Source organism: Zonotrichia albicollis, chromosome 13 (assembly GCF_047830755.1).
Source record: "Zonotrichia albicollis isolate bZonAlb1 chromosome 13, bZonAlb1.hap1, whole genome shotgun sequence".
In the NCBI taxonomy this organism is placed as follows: Eukaryota; Metazoa; Chordata; class Aves; order Passeriformes; family Passerellidae; genus Zonotrichia; species Zonotrichia albicollis.
Genome location: NC_133831.1, coordinates 12,915,029 through 12,933,013, shown reverse-complemented (window position 1 = coordinate 12,933,013; position 17,985 = coordinate 12,915,029). Strand labels below are relative to the sequence as shown.

At 39.6% G+C, this 17,985-nt stretch overlaps 1 protein-coding gene across 1 annotated transcript in view; it reads right to left on the bottom strand.

The window, feature by feature from the left end:
* The window catches only part of LOC102068829 (transcription initiation factor TFIID subunit 4), a 152,731-nt gene that overhangs the window by 87,658 nt on the left and 47,088 nt on the right, over positions 1-17,985 (bottom strand). The window contains exons 11-12 of the mRNA XM_074551063.1: positions 2,383-2,513; positions 395-520 (exon numbers count right to left, since the gene is read on the bottom strand). Coding sequence (XP_074407164.1) covers positions 395-520; positions 2,383-2,513 — 257 coding nt within the window. The remainder of the gene's footprint in view (positions 1-394; positions 521-2,382; positions 2,514-17,985) is intronic.

The window sequence follows — 17,985 nt, the reverse complement described above, 5'->3', positions numbered from 1 at the left end:
AGTAAAAAGCCTCTAAAAAAATTAATCAGAATTTACTGAATTTTTTTAAAGACCAGAAGTGTAAGCTATGATTCTCCAGTGGCACAGAAACCCTTGGCATCTATTAAATTTCAAAGGCAATTGTAAAAATCATTTCACAGAATTATTTTGCAAGTGTTAGCCACTGTCTCCTGTGTTCCCAAGAACTCATCAGATTTGGGGCTGTATGTGGAGAAACCAGAGGCATTCCAGGCAGGGATGACCAGAGCCTGACCATCAGTTCAAGATGTGGTGTCACACCAACAGCACCTTTCTCATTGTAACAAAATGTGCTTAGGAAACACAATTCACAAAATTAAATCATTGTTTGAAGGCCATGGATTGTTAAGTAGCTAAAAAACAGTGAAAGTGATACCTTGGCAGCCTTCAGCAAAATTTCCCTCTCTTGTTCATCTTTCCTTTGCTTTTCCAAGCGCTCCAACTGCTCGAAGAACTTCAGCTGGGATCGGACGTCTGAGGCTTGTTCGTACCACTCATCGTCCTGTGAAACAGGGACAGGCCTTGGAACAGCAGCCACCTCACCCACACCAGGCATTTACACACTCCAGTGTCACACATCAAAATCTTTCCATTGTACTAACAATAAAAGGATTATTTTTTAGGCTCAGGGGAATGAAGCCAGCCTATGGTTAATAAAACAGCGAGAATCTGATAATTTAATTAATATCTAAGCAATTTTAAAAGAACAAGAATTGGTTTATCAGCACCACAGAATCACAGAATCACAGAAATTCTAGGTTGGAAGAGACCTTTAAGATCATCAAGTCCAACCCATGTTCTAAAACCTCAACTAGATCATGGCACCAAGTGCCACATCCAGTCTTTTTTTAAACTCTTCAAGGGATGACGACTCTACCACCTCCCTGGGTAGATGATACCACCAGATACATGAAAGAGTTTAAAAAAGTAAAACCAACTGACTTAATGATGGAAAATATCTAAAATGCTTAACTTTATTACTGAATAATCCTAACTATAGTTTATAGCAGGTTCATAATTTATAATTCCTGCATTTGTACTAATCTTGAACTAATAACAGACTTTCTCAAAAAGCAACATTATAAAAGAATTAAAGCTAAAACTCAGTTGAGAATAAGCCTCTAACTCCAATTAAAACAGAAGCTTATGACAACTAAGAGTGTGCTAGTTTTCCTAGCACACAGCTACCGGGAGAGTTTATGGCATGAGCCACATGGAGAACACTCAGAATGTCAGTCAGAAAAGCAAATTTTCCACATTACTTTCATCCCATTTATCTACTTAATGTTCTCCTATCTGACTACCCATGCTATGAAATCGAAGAATAGCATCAACAAAGAAAAATACACAATACAGTGACAATGCCACATTCCAATCAGAGACAACACTATCTTTTTTTTTCTAAGGATCTTTTAAGGCACTGTTTTAGATTCTGCTTTGGCTTAACATGGACAAAGCAAACTGTTTTCTTCTCAGACACCATCCTAGAGAGAAGGAAAGACTTAACACTTCTGAAGATGATAAAGAATACTGAAAAGAAACAAGGATATTTACTTTTAATCCAATATAGTAGAATATATCCATCAATTGCAAGATGGATTGAATTGAAAGATTGAAAGATCTAAGTGTAGGTAATAACCAGGATGAGTGGTCTTTATTTTTTAATCCATTTTTCTATCACAATAACATTTATTATAGTCACAGATCCCAGAGATTGTTATTTTTGCAAATATCACATAGAATTAATCCAACCATGACTCAGGTCATGGGGCCCCCAGGTTTGGGAAATAAGATATAGTCCAAAGCTGTTTGACTAGACTGCCACTCCAAGAATACAAAAAAGTACACCAGCAAACCAAGGAACAAACTAAAGCAGAGCTATTCAATGTATATATATGCTACAGAAATCTAAATCAGCTTAGACAACACACAACTAGTTATTGCCATCTTCCTTGCCACCAGTGTAACAACCACAATAACTAACAAGCATCTTACTTCTACTCCAGAAGGTATTTCAAATAGATCAAGGAAGATGTTTGATTTCTTTGAATTTCAAACTGGACTGTAAATCTTTACTTAAATTTCCCCCTGGTTTGAGATATCAAAATTATTTCAGTTTTCTTCAGGAATACAAAAAAATCAGTGAAGAATTTACAGCTGAATTCTTTTGTTGCTATGGCAGACATTGGCAGCTTTTGTAAAATATTAACATTTCTCACATCCAGAAAAGTTACTATAGACTCCTAAATACCAAAGGAATTTTGATCCAATTCCTGGATGCCCTGGCCAAAGTGCCAGAGCTGCAGGGAGGGCAGCAGGACGTGGCTGTGTGAGCACAAACCCCTGGGCACTTTGTACACTTACTTTGTACGACTCCATCCGGTGCTGGGTTATCACTGTCACCTTCTCTATCACTGTCCTTAATCTGCTCTGTGTTGCATGGGAAATAAAAGTAACCACCTCAGCTGGCACATCAGTAATTCCTAGTTTTTTAGCTAAAGCAAAAAAACAAAACAAAACAGGATTAGCTTATCCCCCATAGGAAAAAAACCTGAAACACAAACAAAGCTCTAAAGGACTTTACATCACTACTTCATTTTCCTGGATAGAAAAATCCATGGCAGTGTATTTATGTGGCTTTAGTGACACATTGATGACCACCTGAAAAGGGTGCAACTCTACTTTACAAGTTTAAAAGAAAAATCAGAGAATTTCTTTAACACTTGAAAGCACCTAAGAACTTTGCTGAAGTTTAGCCTGGCACATTAAACTGAGGCATGTCAGAGTATGAGACAATCTGAGTTCTCAGTTGTTCTACACAGAAAAAACAATTCCTTGATTTTCAGAAGCATTAGTGCAGATGAATTTCAGTGTTGAGCAGGTGAAGGCTGAGAGCAAAGCATTCTGTTGCATCCTTTAGCCTACACCAGTGACATGGTACTGATAACATAAATTCTTCTATGAAAAAAAAAATTAATTAAAGGCAAAGAAATAAAGCCATATTAAAAAGAGTTGTTTAGAAACACCAGCTGCCCCCCAATACATGTTCAAGGTTACCTGGACATTTGACACTTTGTGTTGAGTTTATAAAACAAGTAAACAGTCTACAGTCTAATGCATTTACATATTTTAAAAACATCCAAACTACAGAAAAAAATAATATGGGTAACACTCAAGGACTCCTAATTTCATCAAAATAATTACCAAGTACTGGGTATAAATTTGTAGTATATGAATATATGTACTTATTTAAATTGCAGTCCTCCAAAGGCATACATGGTGCTGGCAGGACAGTTTTCTGGGTAGAAAACTCCCTGTGTGCATGCACAGATACAAATATTTCACACAGGGAAAAAATGGGGAGTTGTGTTTGTATGGACCATTGGTGTTGAACCACCACAAAAGAATAAACCTGCTGAGTCGGTTTCCCATTGAATGGACACAGGACTTTCAATAGCAGTTTGGCCGGGACACACGAATGGTTATGCAAAACACAGAAATCTGTGACTATCCCGGTCAGTGCTTCCTACAGAGCCAACTGCAAAGGGAATTCTCGCTTGGGGAGGGTCCCTGAGCAAACGGGACCTCGGCTGCACAGAGAGCGAGTGTTGGCTTGGCGAGGCGTTCCTGCCTTGCCCTGGCTGAATTCCAGAGCAAGAAACCCACGGCTCAAACAATGTGGGAGAAATGAGCGGAGCGGGGCTGCAGCCAGGGGGAGCCGGCACCTGCCCCTTCCCTTGGCACCCGAGCCATCGGGATCTGCCCCTTCCCTTCCCTTCCCTTCCCTTCCCTTCCCTTCCCTTCCCTTCCCTTCCCTTCCCTTCCCTTCCCTTCCCTTCCCTTCCCTTCCCTTCCCTTCCCTTCCCTTCCCTTCCCTTCCCTTCCCTTCCCTTCCCTTCCCTTCCCTTCCCATTCATCGGGATCTGCGCCCTCCCTTCCCTTTGCTCCCTCTCCACCGGGATCTATCCCTTTCCCTCCTCGGCACCCGACCCACCGGGATCTGCTCCTTCCCTTCGCTCCTGATCCACCGGGATTTCCCCCTTCCCTTCCCCCTGCCATCGATCCACCGGGATCTGCTCCTTCCCTTTCCTTCACTCCCTCTCCACCGGGATTTACTCTTTCCCTTCCCCGGCTCCCTCTCCACCGGGATCTGCTCCTTCCTTTCCCTTCAATCCCGATCCAGCGGGATCTGTCCCTTCCCTTCCATTCGCTCCCGGTCCATGAGGATCTGCCCCTTCCCTTCCCAGCCCCACTCCGCTCCCAAGCCGCGCCTCCCCAGCTCGGTTCTCCACTCCGGCTGGTGTTCATTTTAGGGATTCTTTGAAGTCGTTACCTCTTAAACTAACTTAATCACCGGCTCCCTATCTTACATGTTACCTTAAGGATTTCAGCAAGATGTATATATGATTTTTAACTAATTTTTGCTTTATCGTGGAAAAAAAAAATAAATTAAACCTTTCTTGGTGCCCAATTTGTCCTGTGTAATAGAGCTGGAGCTGCGCTCAGGTTGCTGAAAGCTGAATGAGTAATGGCATGCAGACACACACATTAAATCCCAACGCTGCCACTGCCACCCAGGCAAATGAAGTCCTTGAAGTTGGGAGGACAATTCCTACAGGCAGGAGCAATTCCTCCAAGCCAGACTGGCAATATTTGAGCACACGCCATTTTACTACGCAAACGCGTGTAAGCAAAGCCATCACTCAGAAAACCCTAATCTGAAAGATAAATGCAAGGAAGAAGGGACATTTAATTAACTAGTACCCAGAAAATAGGCTTGGAGATGGAAAATTCTGCCCTATTCAAGGTAAGGGTGAGAATGTGTAATTGTTACAGTTCGTTCAATTTGAGTGTAACTACAGCTACCCAACTTCCCTGAAACACACACACTCCTTTTATAACAAGAACTGGTGCCATCTTGGGTTTTTTTCAAAATAAAGGCCTCTCTAATCTCAAAGAATTTTATTCTGAATAAAGTCAACCATTATAGCACTTTTCTTGTCCCTTTAACTCTTCAGAAATTCAATCATAATTTATGGTTGAATTCTCTGAGATACCTGACATCTTAAGATTCTTGTCCTTCATCAGCCTCTGCAATATTCCAGTAACTTTCTTCTCCTAAAGTCCTCCAACTTAAAATTCCCAAGTCCAGAAAACTACCCAGAGGCCACAGAGTCCCTAGGGAATCTGCCCTGGGATTTATCCTTTTTAATGGGTGTTTCAGAGACCTCGGGGGTGAGACACGAAGGCCCCTCAGCAGGTCTGCAGATGGCAGCACCCTGAGCAGTGCAGAGGGGAAGGACCTGGCCAGTGACACCAGAGAACTCCATGGAGCTCCTGAAGGACAAGAGCAAAGCCCTGTGCTTGGGCTGGCTCACTGCAATGCCATGGTTTGGGGTCAGCAGCCCTGGTGGGATGCATGGAGAGCCTGGAGGCCAGCAGTGACCCAGGTTCCAGCACTGACCCTGGCACCCACAGCAAAACAGTAAATCAGTGGCAACCAACCCACCAAGGGAAGCAACTCCTCCTCTTCACTCAGCCCACACCTACAGTCCTGCACTTGTGCCTCACTCAGTACAAGAAAAGCTTGAAAGAACCTGAATCCAGAAAAGCCAACAAGATGGTCATGGGGGTTGCAGCACACAGCCTACATGAGGAGAACATGAGGGTTCTTTTTCTCGGAGTAAGAAGACTTAAGGGAGAGTTGATTGAGAAGATAGAGCCAGACCCTTTATTAAGGGTGCTTGGAAGAAGAATGAAACATAAATTCATAAACTGAAACAGCTGTTTTCTGACTGGATATAGGGAATAATTCTTTCATGAAGAAAGAATAATGGAACCCTTTGCACAAACAAGACGTAGACTGTCCCACCTCTCAGGTTTTTAAGACTTGGCCAATTAATGCCCTAAACAACCCAGTCTAAACTGAACGTTGATCCAGCTTTGAGCAAGGCACTAGAGTGATTCAATGGTCCCTGTCCCCCTGCACATGTGCCCCCATATTCCTCATTACTGCTCATACTGCACATCTCCTCCATCTCAGCTCACCCCCTGGCACATCTCCCAGCCCACATTTGTCCAGCATGCCAGCTGAGCACAGCCAGGGACCCTGAGCCTGCCCAGTCTGTGCCAGAGAGCTCACTGGCAGCCAACCAGGCAGAACAGCAAAGAAAAGCAAAAACGGGTTCATCCCTCAGCTCAGGCACACAGAGGGGGCTCCATCGAACTCCTGATTTATCAATCGACTCAAAAGTGACCTGAAGGGAAAGAAGAAAGGCAAATGGAATATTCAATCACTTAAGGCTAAAATTCTTTGGAAAACAGGATAAGGGGAAAAGAATACAATTTGCCCCCAAATGAATTAGCATCAAGGAATCAGACTACAAAAAGATTTTTAAAAAGTCATCTTGTCATCCACACGATTCATCATGTGTGGAAGCATCATCACATCTCCCCTGCTCTAAATTACATGAGTTAAACCCTCTAGCTTGGGATGTCAGAAGCAGGGAGCATTCCAAAGCTGCACACTACACGAAGATTTGGCACACTCCTTGAATGCTTGCATTGCACTTGGGGCAAGGGTGGGAAAATTACCCATTTCATCCACATTTGAAAATGCTGGCCTGTTTATCCTTTCATTCACAGCTGCTCACACCACTGTGCCGAATCCACTGACCTATGAGATGTTGTTGTACCACTCCTTGCAGCCTGGCCCTTTTTTGCTTTGTGCTACTCACAAAAATGCCAAATAGAGACTGAATCTAAGTACAGGGCTGGCAACTATTAATTTTTATATGCTTCTATACTAAAGTCTCAGTTTTGTCTTTTTTTCTCGACTGCCACTTCTCTTCCTGAGATCCACTCTCATTTATAAATTTCTTAAAATGAAATGTATAAAAGTTCATCCACTCTCATTTATAGAAAGCATACTGGAATCCTGTCTGCCATCAAAGGAAAACAACACTTATCTCTAAATGGAAAATTCCTGACACACTCTTCTAGTCTGCTTAATTACTTTAGCCAGTGTTAATAGGAAAAGGCTATTCTTCCCTTTTCAAGATTCCCTAGAGTTGATAATGATGTGGAACAGAAATATGATTTATATTTTTAAGAAATTTATTGATACACATATATAGACTAAAATACTAAACATAGTTAATTATATCACAAACATACTTGTTAATACTCATCTTTCTAATCAAGTCATTGGACAGTGGGCTTCATCTACTGAAATTTTTATTTAGGCCCTAGCATTCTGAATTTTGGTCTTAATTGCACCATTTGACCTCTACAATACATACATTTAAAAATGTGCAGAAACCAAGGAGAAAATAAGGATTTTAAAAAAAAATCAACCTTACTTCTATCAACAGGGTGCTTTCCCCTCTCTTCTGTTTATAAAAAGTTTAACTTCTTTCTGATTTTTAGGTGATCATCTCAATGTGCTTTAAGTTTGATGATGTGGCAACCTTAACTTGCAGTCTTGTGATCAAAAGTATCATATGTGGAATTTGAAAAGAGTTGCTTGCTTTTAAATAATACATTTGTTAAATTTAGACATTTTGGATAACAAGTATATGCCTCAAGTCTTCAAAATTACTTTAGCAATGTAATTTTGAACTTTTCCTAGAGCTATGATAAAAACATCATCAAGGTTAACAAAAAAAAAAAAAAAAGAGCTGGAGCAAAGCAATGCTCCAAGCTATAATTTTAACCCATCTCTCCAGCTGAATTCAAGTTTTGATATTGTTAAAGACAAAACTAAGGTCATACTCTTTATTCAAGTGCTCTTGCCAGATCTCTATTACACCAGAACTGTACAAGACAATCAAGAATTGATGACTGATTGGAAGAAAACTTCAATTCTTTGTGGCAGAACTCAGTTACAGCACATCCTCAGAGGCATCAGATGCTACTAAAGAGTCACAATATCCTACATGAGACATATGAGGGACAAATTTGTACTCAAATTGCAAGTTTTGAATCTGCCAAGCATTACAGAACAACACAATAAAGTCTGCCTACATGTTAATTCTTAATTACATGTCTGGAAGCTTTAATAGCAAACCCTGGTTCCATCAGAATTTAATAAAGATCTACAGTATATGAGCATGCAAAGAAGTGTGTTAGGATATTTTGCTACAAATAAACTATATTATATTTTAAATTTTTTGATATTGCAACAGAGTTACTGTAAAGTCAGAACTTAGATAGAAGTTCCAAAATCCTTGAGGGAAAAAACGTTCAGCAATATTATTCTGATATTGGCATATGTGTCAGTAGCACAAGATTGTTTTTTACAAATATAAAAGCACCTAAACCTTGTAACTGAAAACTTTTTAGGTCTCATGAAGTGAAAATTCTGCTATCATCTGCTCAGTTATCTGAAAGTCACTGGCTTTGCTGCACTTTAGAAGTTTAATTATATTTTATTGATCAAAAACCAAAACAAATCATAAGGAGAGTACTGCCCTATTTGGGAAGCAGAAGAAAAATACTGTCTTTGCAGATAGGCTTTCAAAGAATCAAAAAGTTACTTCAATAATTTATAGTATAAGAGGACTGACAGGATTGAGATCAAAGATAAAAAAAATTATTTGTAAAACATCAGGTCTGACTCTGATTATTGATGTGATAAATTATTGAGTGCTGTATAAAATCTCTTTACGTTTACACTCAAAACAAGAAAACCTTGAAGAAGTGGCTTTAAGCAGTTAAAGAGCTCAGATTTAGGGCTGGAGCTGTCCTTCAGGAGCAACACTGGGAGGGAGCATAATCAGTGTCTGTTTGCCCTAACCACAGGGCAGAAATGCAGAAAACATTCACATGTTGTCACCCTAACACCAGGAGCAACTTCCTGAACTTTAAATTCTGTGGGTGAAATATTGGTCCAGGACCCAACTGGAACCATCTTGTTAGGTCCAGACCCCTTCTGCCATTACAGCTGGCTTGAACACCACAAACAGAGAGCCAAGTCCATACCCCTCCAATCTGAGACATTATTTAAGTTTTTGTTTAACCTCATTCAACAGCATCAGATCTAGGAAAATGCAGCAAAGAAGCATCTGGCCAGATCTACCCACATCACAGAAAGCAGATCCTCCTGCCCACAGCCCACAGAGTGTTGGGCTGAGGCTCCAGCCCCAAAAGAGCCACCAGAGTTTTGTGCCTCAAGCTTCCCCACCAGGAAAGGCAATGCACTGGGAACACAACCACTTCAATTCCTGCAGCCTCTCAAACCATTCAGTTCTCTAAGAAAGAATTTTATTCCTTCATTTCACCAGCATAAGAGAAACTAACAATTTTATAGCACTGCTGTAGATGTAGCAGTGAAACATTTAAAATAACTTAATCTCTGTACAATTACATATAACTAAATACAACATGACTGGTTAAGTAGACACTGTTCAGGAGTTACAATACACAGGAACTTGGGGAAATTACAAACTGGAAAAAAATTAGGGTGAAGGGGAGAGCAGTTCACCTTCTGAAACCACATAAGCAGTATTTGTGTAATACTCAGCTTGTGTGGTCTGTACAGAAAGCAAGCCATTAAAAGAAATTAAGAGAAATCAACTGGAGCTTTATCTGATAGTGTGTATTAATAATTTTAAATACTGTGTATTAATAATTCTAAATACTGTGCATTAATAATTCTAAATACTGTGTATTAATAATTCTACACTGAGCAGTCCCAGGCTGACTAAACGCAGAGAGGGAACAGCTCTACTGTACTAAGGGGCCTTGGCATCCTGAGGAGTACAAATGGCAATTATTGAATTCACTTCTGCCAACCTCAGAGCAGCGTCCTCAGCCCACAAAGTCATCCATCAATGCTGCATTCCTAGTGCTATCAAGGGGAAAACCCAACCCACAATATTAAGCTAGAGAATGAGGGATGGAACACAGGAGAGGAAAAGATTAAGGTGGTTGTTTAGGTTCAGAATACCCTGGGGTTGTGTTTGGGGTGCTCACAGTGCCCTAGACAGACTTTCAGTACTAGAAACCGAATGCAGAGCTTGTTAAACAGTGGTAGGGCAAGCAGCAACTCCTAGTTCTGATGATTAAAATTAGAGATTCCTAGGGGTGCAAGATAACCCAGTGATCCCAGGCAAAGGAAACAGCAAGATAATTTTAGCTGTAATCTTCTGGTTCCAGTCCCTTGAATAAAAGCTTCAATTTAAGTCTTACTAACTAAATGCATAAATAATTTATTCAGTGTTGACTTGCTGCACTGTTAAGCTGGTCTGCTGTTAGAAGACAGTGTGAGGGAAGGAGAAACTACAAAACTTTGGTTGCTACCTTGACAAACAGAGCCAAGCCAAGGGAAGTGTTGGAGCAGGCACCTCTGAGGAGCTGTAACCCGGAGCTGCTCAGCAAAGCCCCAGGGCAGGGAGTGTTTGCTGCCAAGCACAGAATCCCAGGAGCTGAGGATTTGGTGCAGGTTCCTGCAGCAGGTACAAACCAGCACCCTCTGACAGGGGCAGATGGCCAAGGTAGAACCCACAGCTCCAAACAGGAAAGGTTCTGCAAACCAGGCTCTGACACTGCCCAGCACTCCCAGTGCACCTCCACGGGGAACAGGGACTTCTAGGGAGAATGGCTTTTTATCACTTCCTAATTGGTATGTGCAAAACCACGGAAAGCCCTACACTCCTTACTTCAATCAGCTTGTTTGTAAAAAAACACTCCTCCTCTCAGAACTTAAGAACTAACTCCTGAGTCGATTTCTGAACAAAATGGAAACCTTCTCTGTTGGATTAGGCCCTTTTCTGACCCAGAGATGGGCAACTGAGAGGTGTTCCAAAAACTTTTATTCCATTTTCAGTCTCTTGTGAAGGGTAAGACAACACAGATGTTATAATCTCTGCTATCACAATCAGAAGCCAACTATTTTCTAATTACAGAACACTATAAGTGTTTCTTGGCCCATCAGCTTTTGCCACACCATCCTGTAAATGCCTTAAAGCAAATCATCTAAAATTACCCCTCGTGGATGCACTACAATGCATCTTTCAGAGTTCTGTTTCTGCAAAGTATCCAGTCTTATTTGCAAGGCCATCCTTTGAAACTTGTGCTCAGTTCCATTTCTCTCTCAGCAATGTCTGTCCTTTTCCATGGCATTTCTAAGTCAGCATTTCTTATCTAAAGGTTTACATACTGTTGCACACTGTGTGAGCTTTCTGTCAGGCTTGGAGAATTCCCTACAAATCCATTTCCCACACTTCTTGAGAATTCCCAATTTTCTTCTGGACTACCCACCTTGGGCTGCTTGCCCTGGAAGCATTTTATGAAACTGAGAAACTGCTCAAACATCACTTAATTTTTTAAATAAATTCCAAATTTACAGATTAAAATCCTCAAAATACATACCATGCTCAGTGCAAGACACAGCAGGGAAAAAACATAACCAGCCATGCAATGTAACCTAAAAGAATAAAAATGAGGAATAAAATGCTACACAATTTTTAGTATTGCCTTTTCCTGCCCCCTCCAAAATAAATGCCAACCAGAGTATTTTAGCAAAGTAAGATTCAGCTGAGACTTTTAAGCTCTGTAGAGTGAATGACAGGCATAAAACCATTCGAAGTGTTTCAGGCACTATTAGTGGATTTAACATTTTCAGTACAAACTATACTTAATAAACACTTATGCATTTATGTAACTCTGTAAAAAGTTAAGTAAACCTACACTGGGTAACAGAGTCCATCATCCTTTCTCTAACAGTAGTATTAGGAGATGCTGCCAAAAGATTATTAAAACAAGAAGTGTGTTCACTGTGCACCAACATTATGCCCTGATCTGTCCTAAGTTAGAGCATCTTATCTGTCTATCAGGTCAGGATAGACAAATTTTCATTGATTTTTCAGGTAATTTTTTGAATTTGCAAAAGAGTTCCACAACTTAACTATCCACCTTGCAAAAACAACCTTATTGTTTATTTTGAACTTTTACTTTCTAATTTTAATACACTTTATTCTTGTCAAAGGAACAAGCAAAATAGCTCCACTCTAGAGGATCATTGTGGTGTAATTATTTTAACACAACAGAGCCAGAGAAATAGTTGCATCCATGTAAAATCTATGTGCAACCCTGGCCATAGTCTCATCCTATTTTTTGTGCTGATTGAAAGCCTTTATATGCAAGTCCATAGCATTTGGGGCAGGAGAAAAAAAACTCATCAAGCAGAGAAAGAATTTCTCAAGAATCTTACTTAAACCCTAACTATACAACTCGTGTTTTTTGATGGAAGTCATATAAGATTGACCAGCAAAAAGCCTCCACTTTTCAAAAAAGTCTGTCTCAACCAGTGGGTAAGTCTGGGAACTTACTCATAATTCATGCTTTTTGGGGAAAAGAAAAACTACTTGGAGAAGATGTCTGTGCTAAGGTATATATAACCAGACAAGCCAGTTTCCAAAATTCTGTCTCTAAGCTAGATAATTAAACAGCTGAAAGGCAGCTATTAATCATCCATGAAGAGTCTGTTTTATTAGCCCTGGTGGTTTGTTTGTAGCAGAACCCAGCTAGGCACCAAACAACATTCTGCACAGCTCTGTGGAGGCTTGGAAAATGGAAGAAGCTGCCACAAAGCATGGAAGCACAACCAGTGCATCTTGGAGCACAGAACACTTGGCAGAACCACAGCAAGGAAGGCTTGCAGCTTGAGCAGAGAGAACAGAAACAATGTTAACTCTGAAGGAACATAAAGCACTGCAATTATATGTTTCCCTGCTCTCTTCTGTAATTAAACTGTGTATCACCTGAATCTTTATAAGAAATCAAAATCTCCATGTGTTAAGCAAAGACAATATCCTTATGTTTGATATTTAATTCCTTCTCTTTAAATAATTCAACTTTAAGATTGTTTTTGTGCCATTTGATGTGTGTATTCTAAAAGAAGGGCAGGTGCTGAAGTTATTAAAAGGAGGCACTGAAGGACAAAGTCTTTGAGAACTGCACCACCACATCCTACCCTATAATCCTCCCAGTAACCTGTGCTGCAGCAATTGAACACTGTGAGGAAAATACTAAAGACAGAGGAGGGGATGAAAACTGAAATGGGGCAGATCTCAACGTGTCAAATAAGAACACACAGATAACAGTTATATCATCTTTTCTTCTTCATCTTGGTTTTCCTAAAACAAAAAATACAGCATAATGAGCATGTCCAAAAACATCCAGGAACATTCAAGAATAAACACAGAGTGAGTGTATAGGACTAGAAAATATGTTCACTGTTTTTATGAATAACAGTAAATGCCTCAATGCACTTTTGTGCTTGGTTACTCACTAGAGAGTCAAATCAAAAGAGATTTTTACAAGGACCAGACCATTAAGTACTAATATGGCAATGACACCAACAGGAGTCCCTAAGAAAACAACAGAGAAGTTGTTAGCTGGGATTTATCTGTTTTCATGCAGAGCAGACAAATGTGTTTCTTGAGCTAAACCCAAAACAGTAACCAAGACAATTCCTCAGGCTTAAAGACCATCAATACACTATTGTGACAGCACACCAGGTAAGACAGAGATGGAGCAGAACCCCTGTAAGAGTGTCAGAGATGACAAACAGATCCTAGAGCACAGTCCTCACAAGGAACAGACCACACTCTCCATCACATCCACAGGATTCACAGGCAGACCAAGTAAAAGAACTTCCTATGAGGTTCTGCTCTTTTAAAGCAAATTGTGTGAACAAAACAGGTATTTTGACAGCATTTTCCTCTCAAAAACCATCTCTGACACCACAATCAGACCAGGCACCACAGTTGTCTCCACAAGCCTGATGCCAGGCTTGTTACATGTGAGGCAGGATAAACATGTCACACAAGGAGGATATGCACAAATCCCAGGAAATTTAAAGGATACCAGAAGGGTAGACCAAAGATCATAACCTGAATTTCAAAATGTCAACACCTTCACCTGTCTATGCCCAGGATTAGAATTACAACTGCCAAGATCAGGACACCATCCCACATTCATTCATATCAAACAGAGCATCACCAGATCCACCACAGCAAAATTTAACCATGCCAGATATGGTAGCTTAGTTTTGTCAAAATAGCTTTAGTTTATGATAGTTTATAGTAATGTTGCTTCTACACTATTGTGCAAGAACAGATGGTGGTACCTCATCTGGCACTACTTCGTGTTGCAGCTACACAAACAAATCTTTTCCTTGAAAACAAATTCCCTTTGGTGAGCAGCAGAATGTCTTCATACCAGTTCAATGTTTGGCTCTGATTTACTTAACACAAGGGACTGCAAAATTGGTTAAACCACAGATTAACCCTTTCTGCATTACAACCACTGAAAGAAGTGCCAAATTGCCAATGAGTTACAGTAAATTCTGGACTTGTGTGCAGTAGACTCAGCAACGTGAAGGAGGCTGACAATGGGAGAAGGAAAGACTAAAAGGAAGTTTACAAAGTTTGTCAGTAATTTTAAGAAATGAAAACACTACAACCTTAGTATGAGCAGCAGGATTGCCAAATAAACATAATGAACAATCATTCCAACATATTTTTAAAAATATTACCTTTTCCTTTTTCCCCCTTAAACGATCCTTGAAGATGCTGCTCACTGATCAATGACTTCCTCCTCCACAAAGATGTTCCAACATGTGTTGAGCGCTGGGGACATTAGCACCACCTCTAGAGCATGGAGTTTGCCTACAGGGATAATGTAAGTCAGCTTTATTGCAATACTGAATGGTTCTCTAAGGTTTTCTTTTTATTGTTCTTATTTTACATCCATGGACTTTATAAATGAATCTGGTAGAGAATGCATCTCCACAGAATGATGATCTTAATTTTACTCTCCTTTGCAGAGACCTGGAAATTTAAGCTGTTCAATTCCCTGATGCAAACTTATTCTGAGGCTGGGTAACATATTTTGGTGGGCCCTGAAGGCCAGAACTGCCTTCCAGAAATAGCAAAGACCTTTTAAAGATGGCACTTTCACTACATTCACAAAACAGAATGAAAAACGGGTGAAAACAAAATTATGGTGAAAACAAAACTTGAATTCTCTACATATTTCTGAGACCAAGTATAATGGTCATGCTCTCAGTTCAGCTGGAGTAAAACCTCTGAAAATGATGCCTGAAGAAACAGCATCATTTTCTTCATAAATAGTCATAGTTTAAACAGCTAAATTAATCATATTTATTTTGAGAAATTACTGCTTGATGAAATAACATCAGTTCTGACACCTAAAGGTGATACAGCTAAAAGCATAAATCAGATTCTGTAGTGTTGCAGAGCCAATAAGATTAATAAAAAGAAAACCTTGTAAATACACAAAAATATTGAACAGAAGCTGCCCTACCTTTCACAGAAAGGCAGACTCCAAGCTCTCAGGTGGTACTGAAGTTACCATTCCAACACATGTTGGGACATCTTGTAAAACAGGAAGTCTAATCATGGACCTATTAAAGAAAGAACAACAATAGGGTTTAACATTCTGCTGAAGTACTCACTGATTATGTTTATTTGGCAACACTGCTGCTGATACTAAGATGGGAATGGATTCTCACCTTTTTTGAAAAGGAAATAATAAATGTAAATCAAATATAATTGTCTTATAATACAGTAACATTAGCAATTGATTCAGTTGGAATATAGAACCAAATTCTCTATTGAACTGTACAATGAACTCCAATCTCAGCCTGAGAAACAACTATCACAACTATGGACATTGGTTAGAAAATTGAGAGTAGGACACATCTCCTCATCTAAATGCAGTTTCTAGCAAATTGTTTGTTTGACACTAATGAAAAAAGCCCAAGTTCCAGCAGTATTCCAGATGTCAGAATGTGGGTACATCTGCACACCTGGCAGTGCCAGACTGAAGTTCACAGAAACTAGAGAAGTCCATGCTTGTGGCATGCACAGTAACTTGCAATTTGGATTATACAATACCTAACATGACTTTTTTTGTTCCCTGAGAAAAAGGAAGTAGAATCCAGAGAACTCCACTGCAGGTACAGTTCAAGCACGTCCTTAGGACAGTGCATGACTTCAATCTGCTACACTTATGAACAGGGAGGTGTTGGAGCAATCCCCAAGCACAATCAAGAGTTATGTCCACAGGCATTTACAGAGGTCATCCTGACAGAAAGGTGCTGATGGGAAAAAATTATATTCAAACAAATACTTCAGTTTGAAGACAAATCAACTTATGGACAAAAAGTTAAAAGTCGGCAGTGAAAACAATTAAATCACATCAACAAAAAGTGCAATGAAAACAAAATATTATATTCACAGGCAATAGGAGAGCTCAGAATTTCAGAACACACAGGCACTGTAATTGAAGTAGCTATAAAAGCTCTCTGAAGTAAAGAAACCAGAGAAATAACTACACTTTTATGTTAGAGCTGCTCTGTATATGAAAGAGCAGCCATCAATAGGACAGCTTCATTTCATTCAAACTAGAACACAAATGTTGACAAACAAACCCAGAGAAAGAGGATGCCAGAAAGACTTACTGAACTAATAACAAATGCTTTAAATAGAGACTGAAATCACCTGGCCTGGTTCCATGAAGGGTACCCCTATGGGTTTTAATTTGGTTTAGCAATATAAAATGCCCTCTAGAGCACACAAATTCTGTATTTAAAATATATAGATATGCACACAACTGCTGCCACTGCCATGCCACAGCAGGTTCAATACACCCCAGAATATAAAAAACCCAGATAAGCTATTTCTGTAGGTTTTAGCATGCAGTGTTACAGCAGACATGCAATTCAAGCATGGCTAAACAAAGAAACAATCAAGGCAGAGCAATGATCAATATTTCATCAGACAGAATTAAAGACATATTTTACATGTAAAATAACAAAGAGGTAAATCTATAAATTATGTTGAGCCTAACCATACAACTGTTATATTGACAGAACCAGAACTTCTAACCAGCCAAGCTTCTCTGAAGCTGTTTTAAGGAGGACTGCAGGCCTTAAAACTACTGAACTAGGAGACACTGAATTCATCAGCACATTTTCAGCTTTATAACAACTGGCATGCACCACTATGTGTTCTAGACTAAAAATTTATTTCCATGAAGCAAGAGAATCCAGAACTAAGCTTGTGGTGGGAAATCCTGCAGATGTATGCTATGTCAGTATAACACACTTTTCCAAAGGACATTGATAACAGATACAGCATTTTGTAAAACCATGCTACAGACAATCTGATTTCTTAATGCAGGTGTAATATATTCTGAATGAATGTGAAATAAAGATATCATGGCTGATTCTCCAATAAATTTCTATCATATGCATTTAAGTGAAAATAATTTGGAAGATACAAGATGAACAGTATTCAAATTGTATTTTAGGTGGCCAAACCAGTCCCATATTTCTTAGAATGCCACATCTGTTCTATTCAGTCAGTGCTCTGCAACAATAAAACTGAAGTAGAAAAATGAGGTGAAGAACACAAAGTGAAGAGAGAAAGGAATCATGTAAGCCAAAGAATACAATATGCCAAACTCCTGCTTAAATATTATTGCATTATGACAGTAATTGATGGTTAGGGTTCACCACAAGTTGTGACATTTTAGGGAGAGTTAATAAAAGCAAAATGGCATCACCTGATTGTAGAAGAAATCAGAATTTCTTTTAAATAAAAGTTGTGGGAATTAATAAGCTGCTGCAGATTCTAAGCCTGTGAAGGTTTCATGCTCTGTTGTTCAGAAAATATAAAGCAAAGTTTTTTGGAACTCCCAGTGAAGGTTTGAGAGACCACCAAGTTCTCAGACAAGTACATGAGACAGCTGTTCCCTCTTTCCATGGATTTAGTTATTAGGCTTTATAAAAAGGATCATGTTTTGTGCCATCCTTTGCTGTGTCCTGCTACCTTTCACTAACATTTAATATAACATGCAGTGCAGCCTTGTTCTTATCTGCACTCAGAAACCATGCTGTAATCAAGGAATTAAAGCCAAGGAGTCTCTATTTTC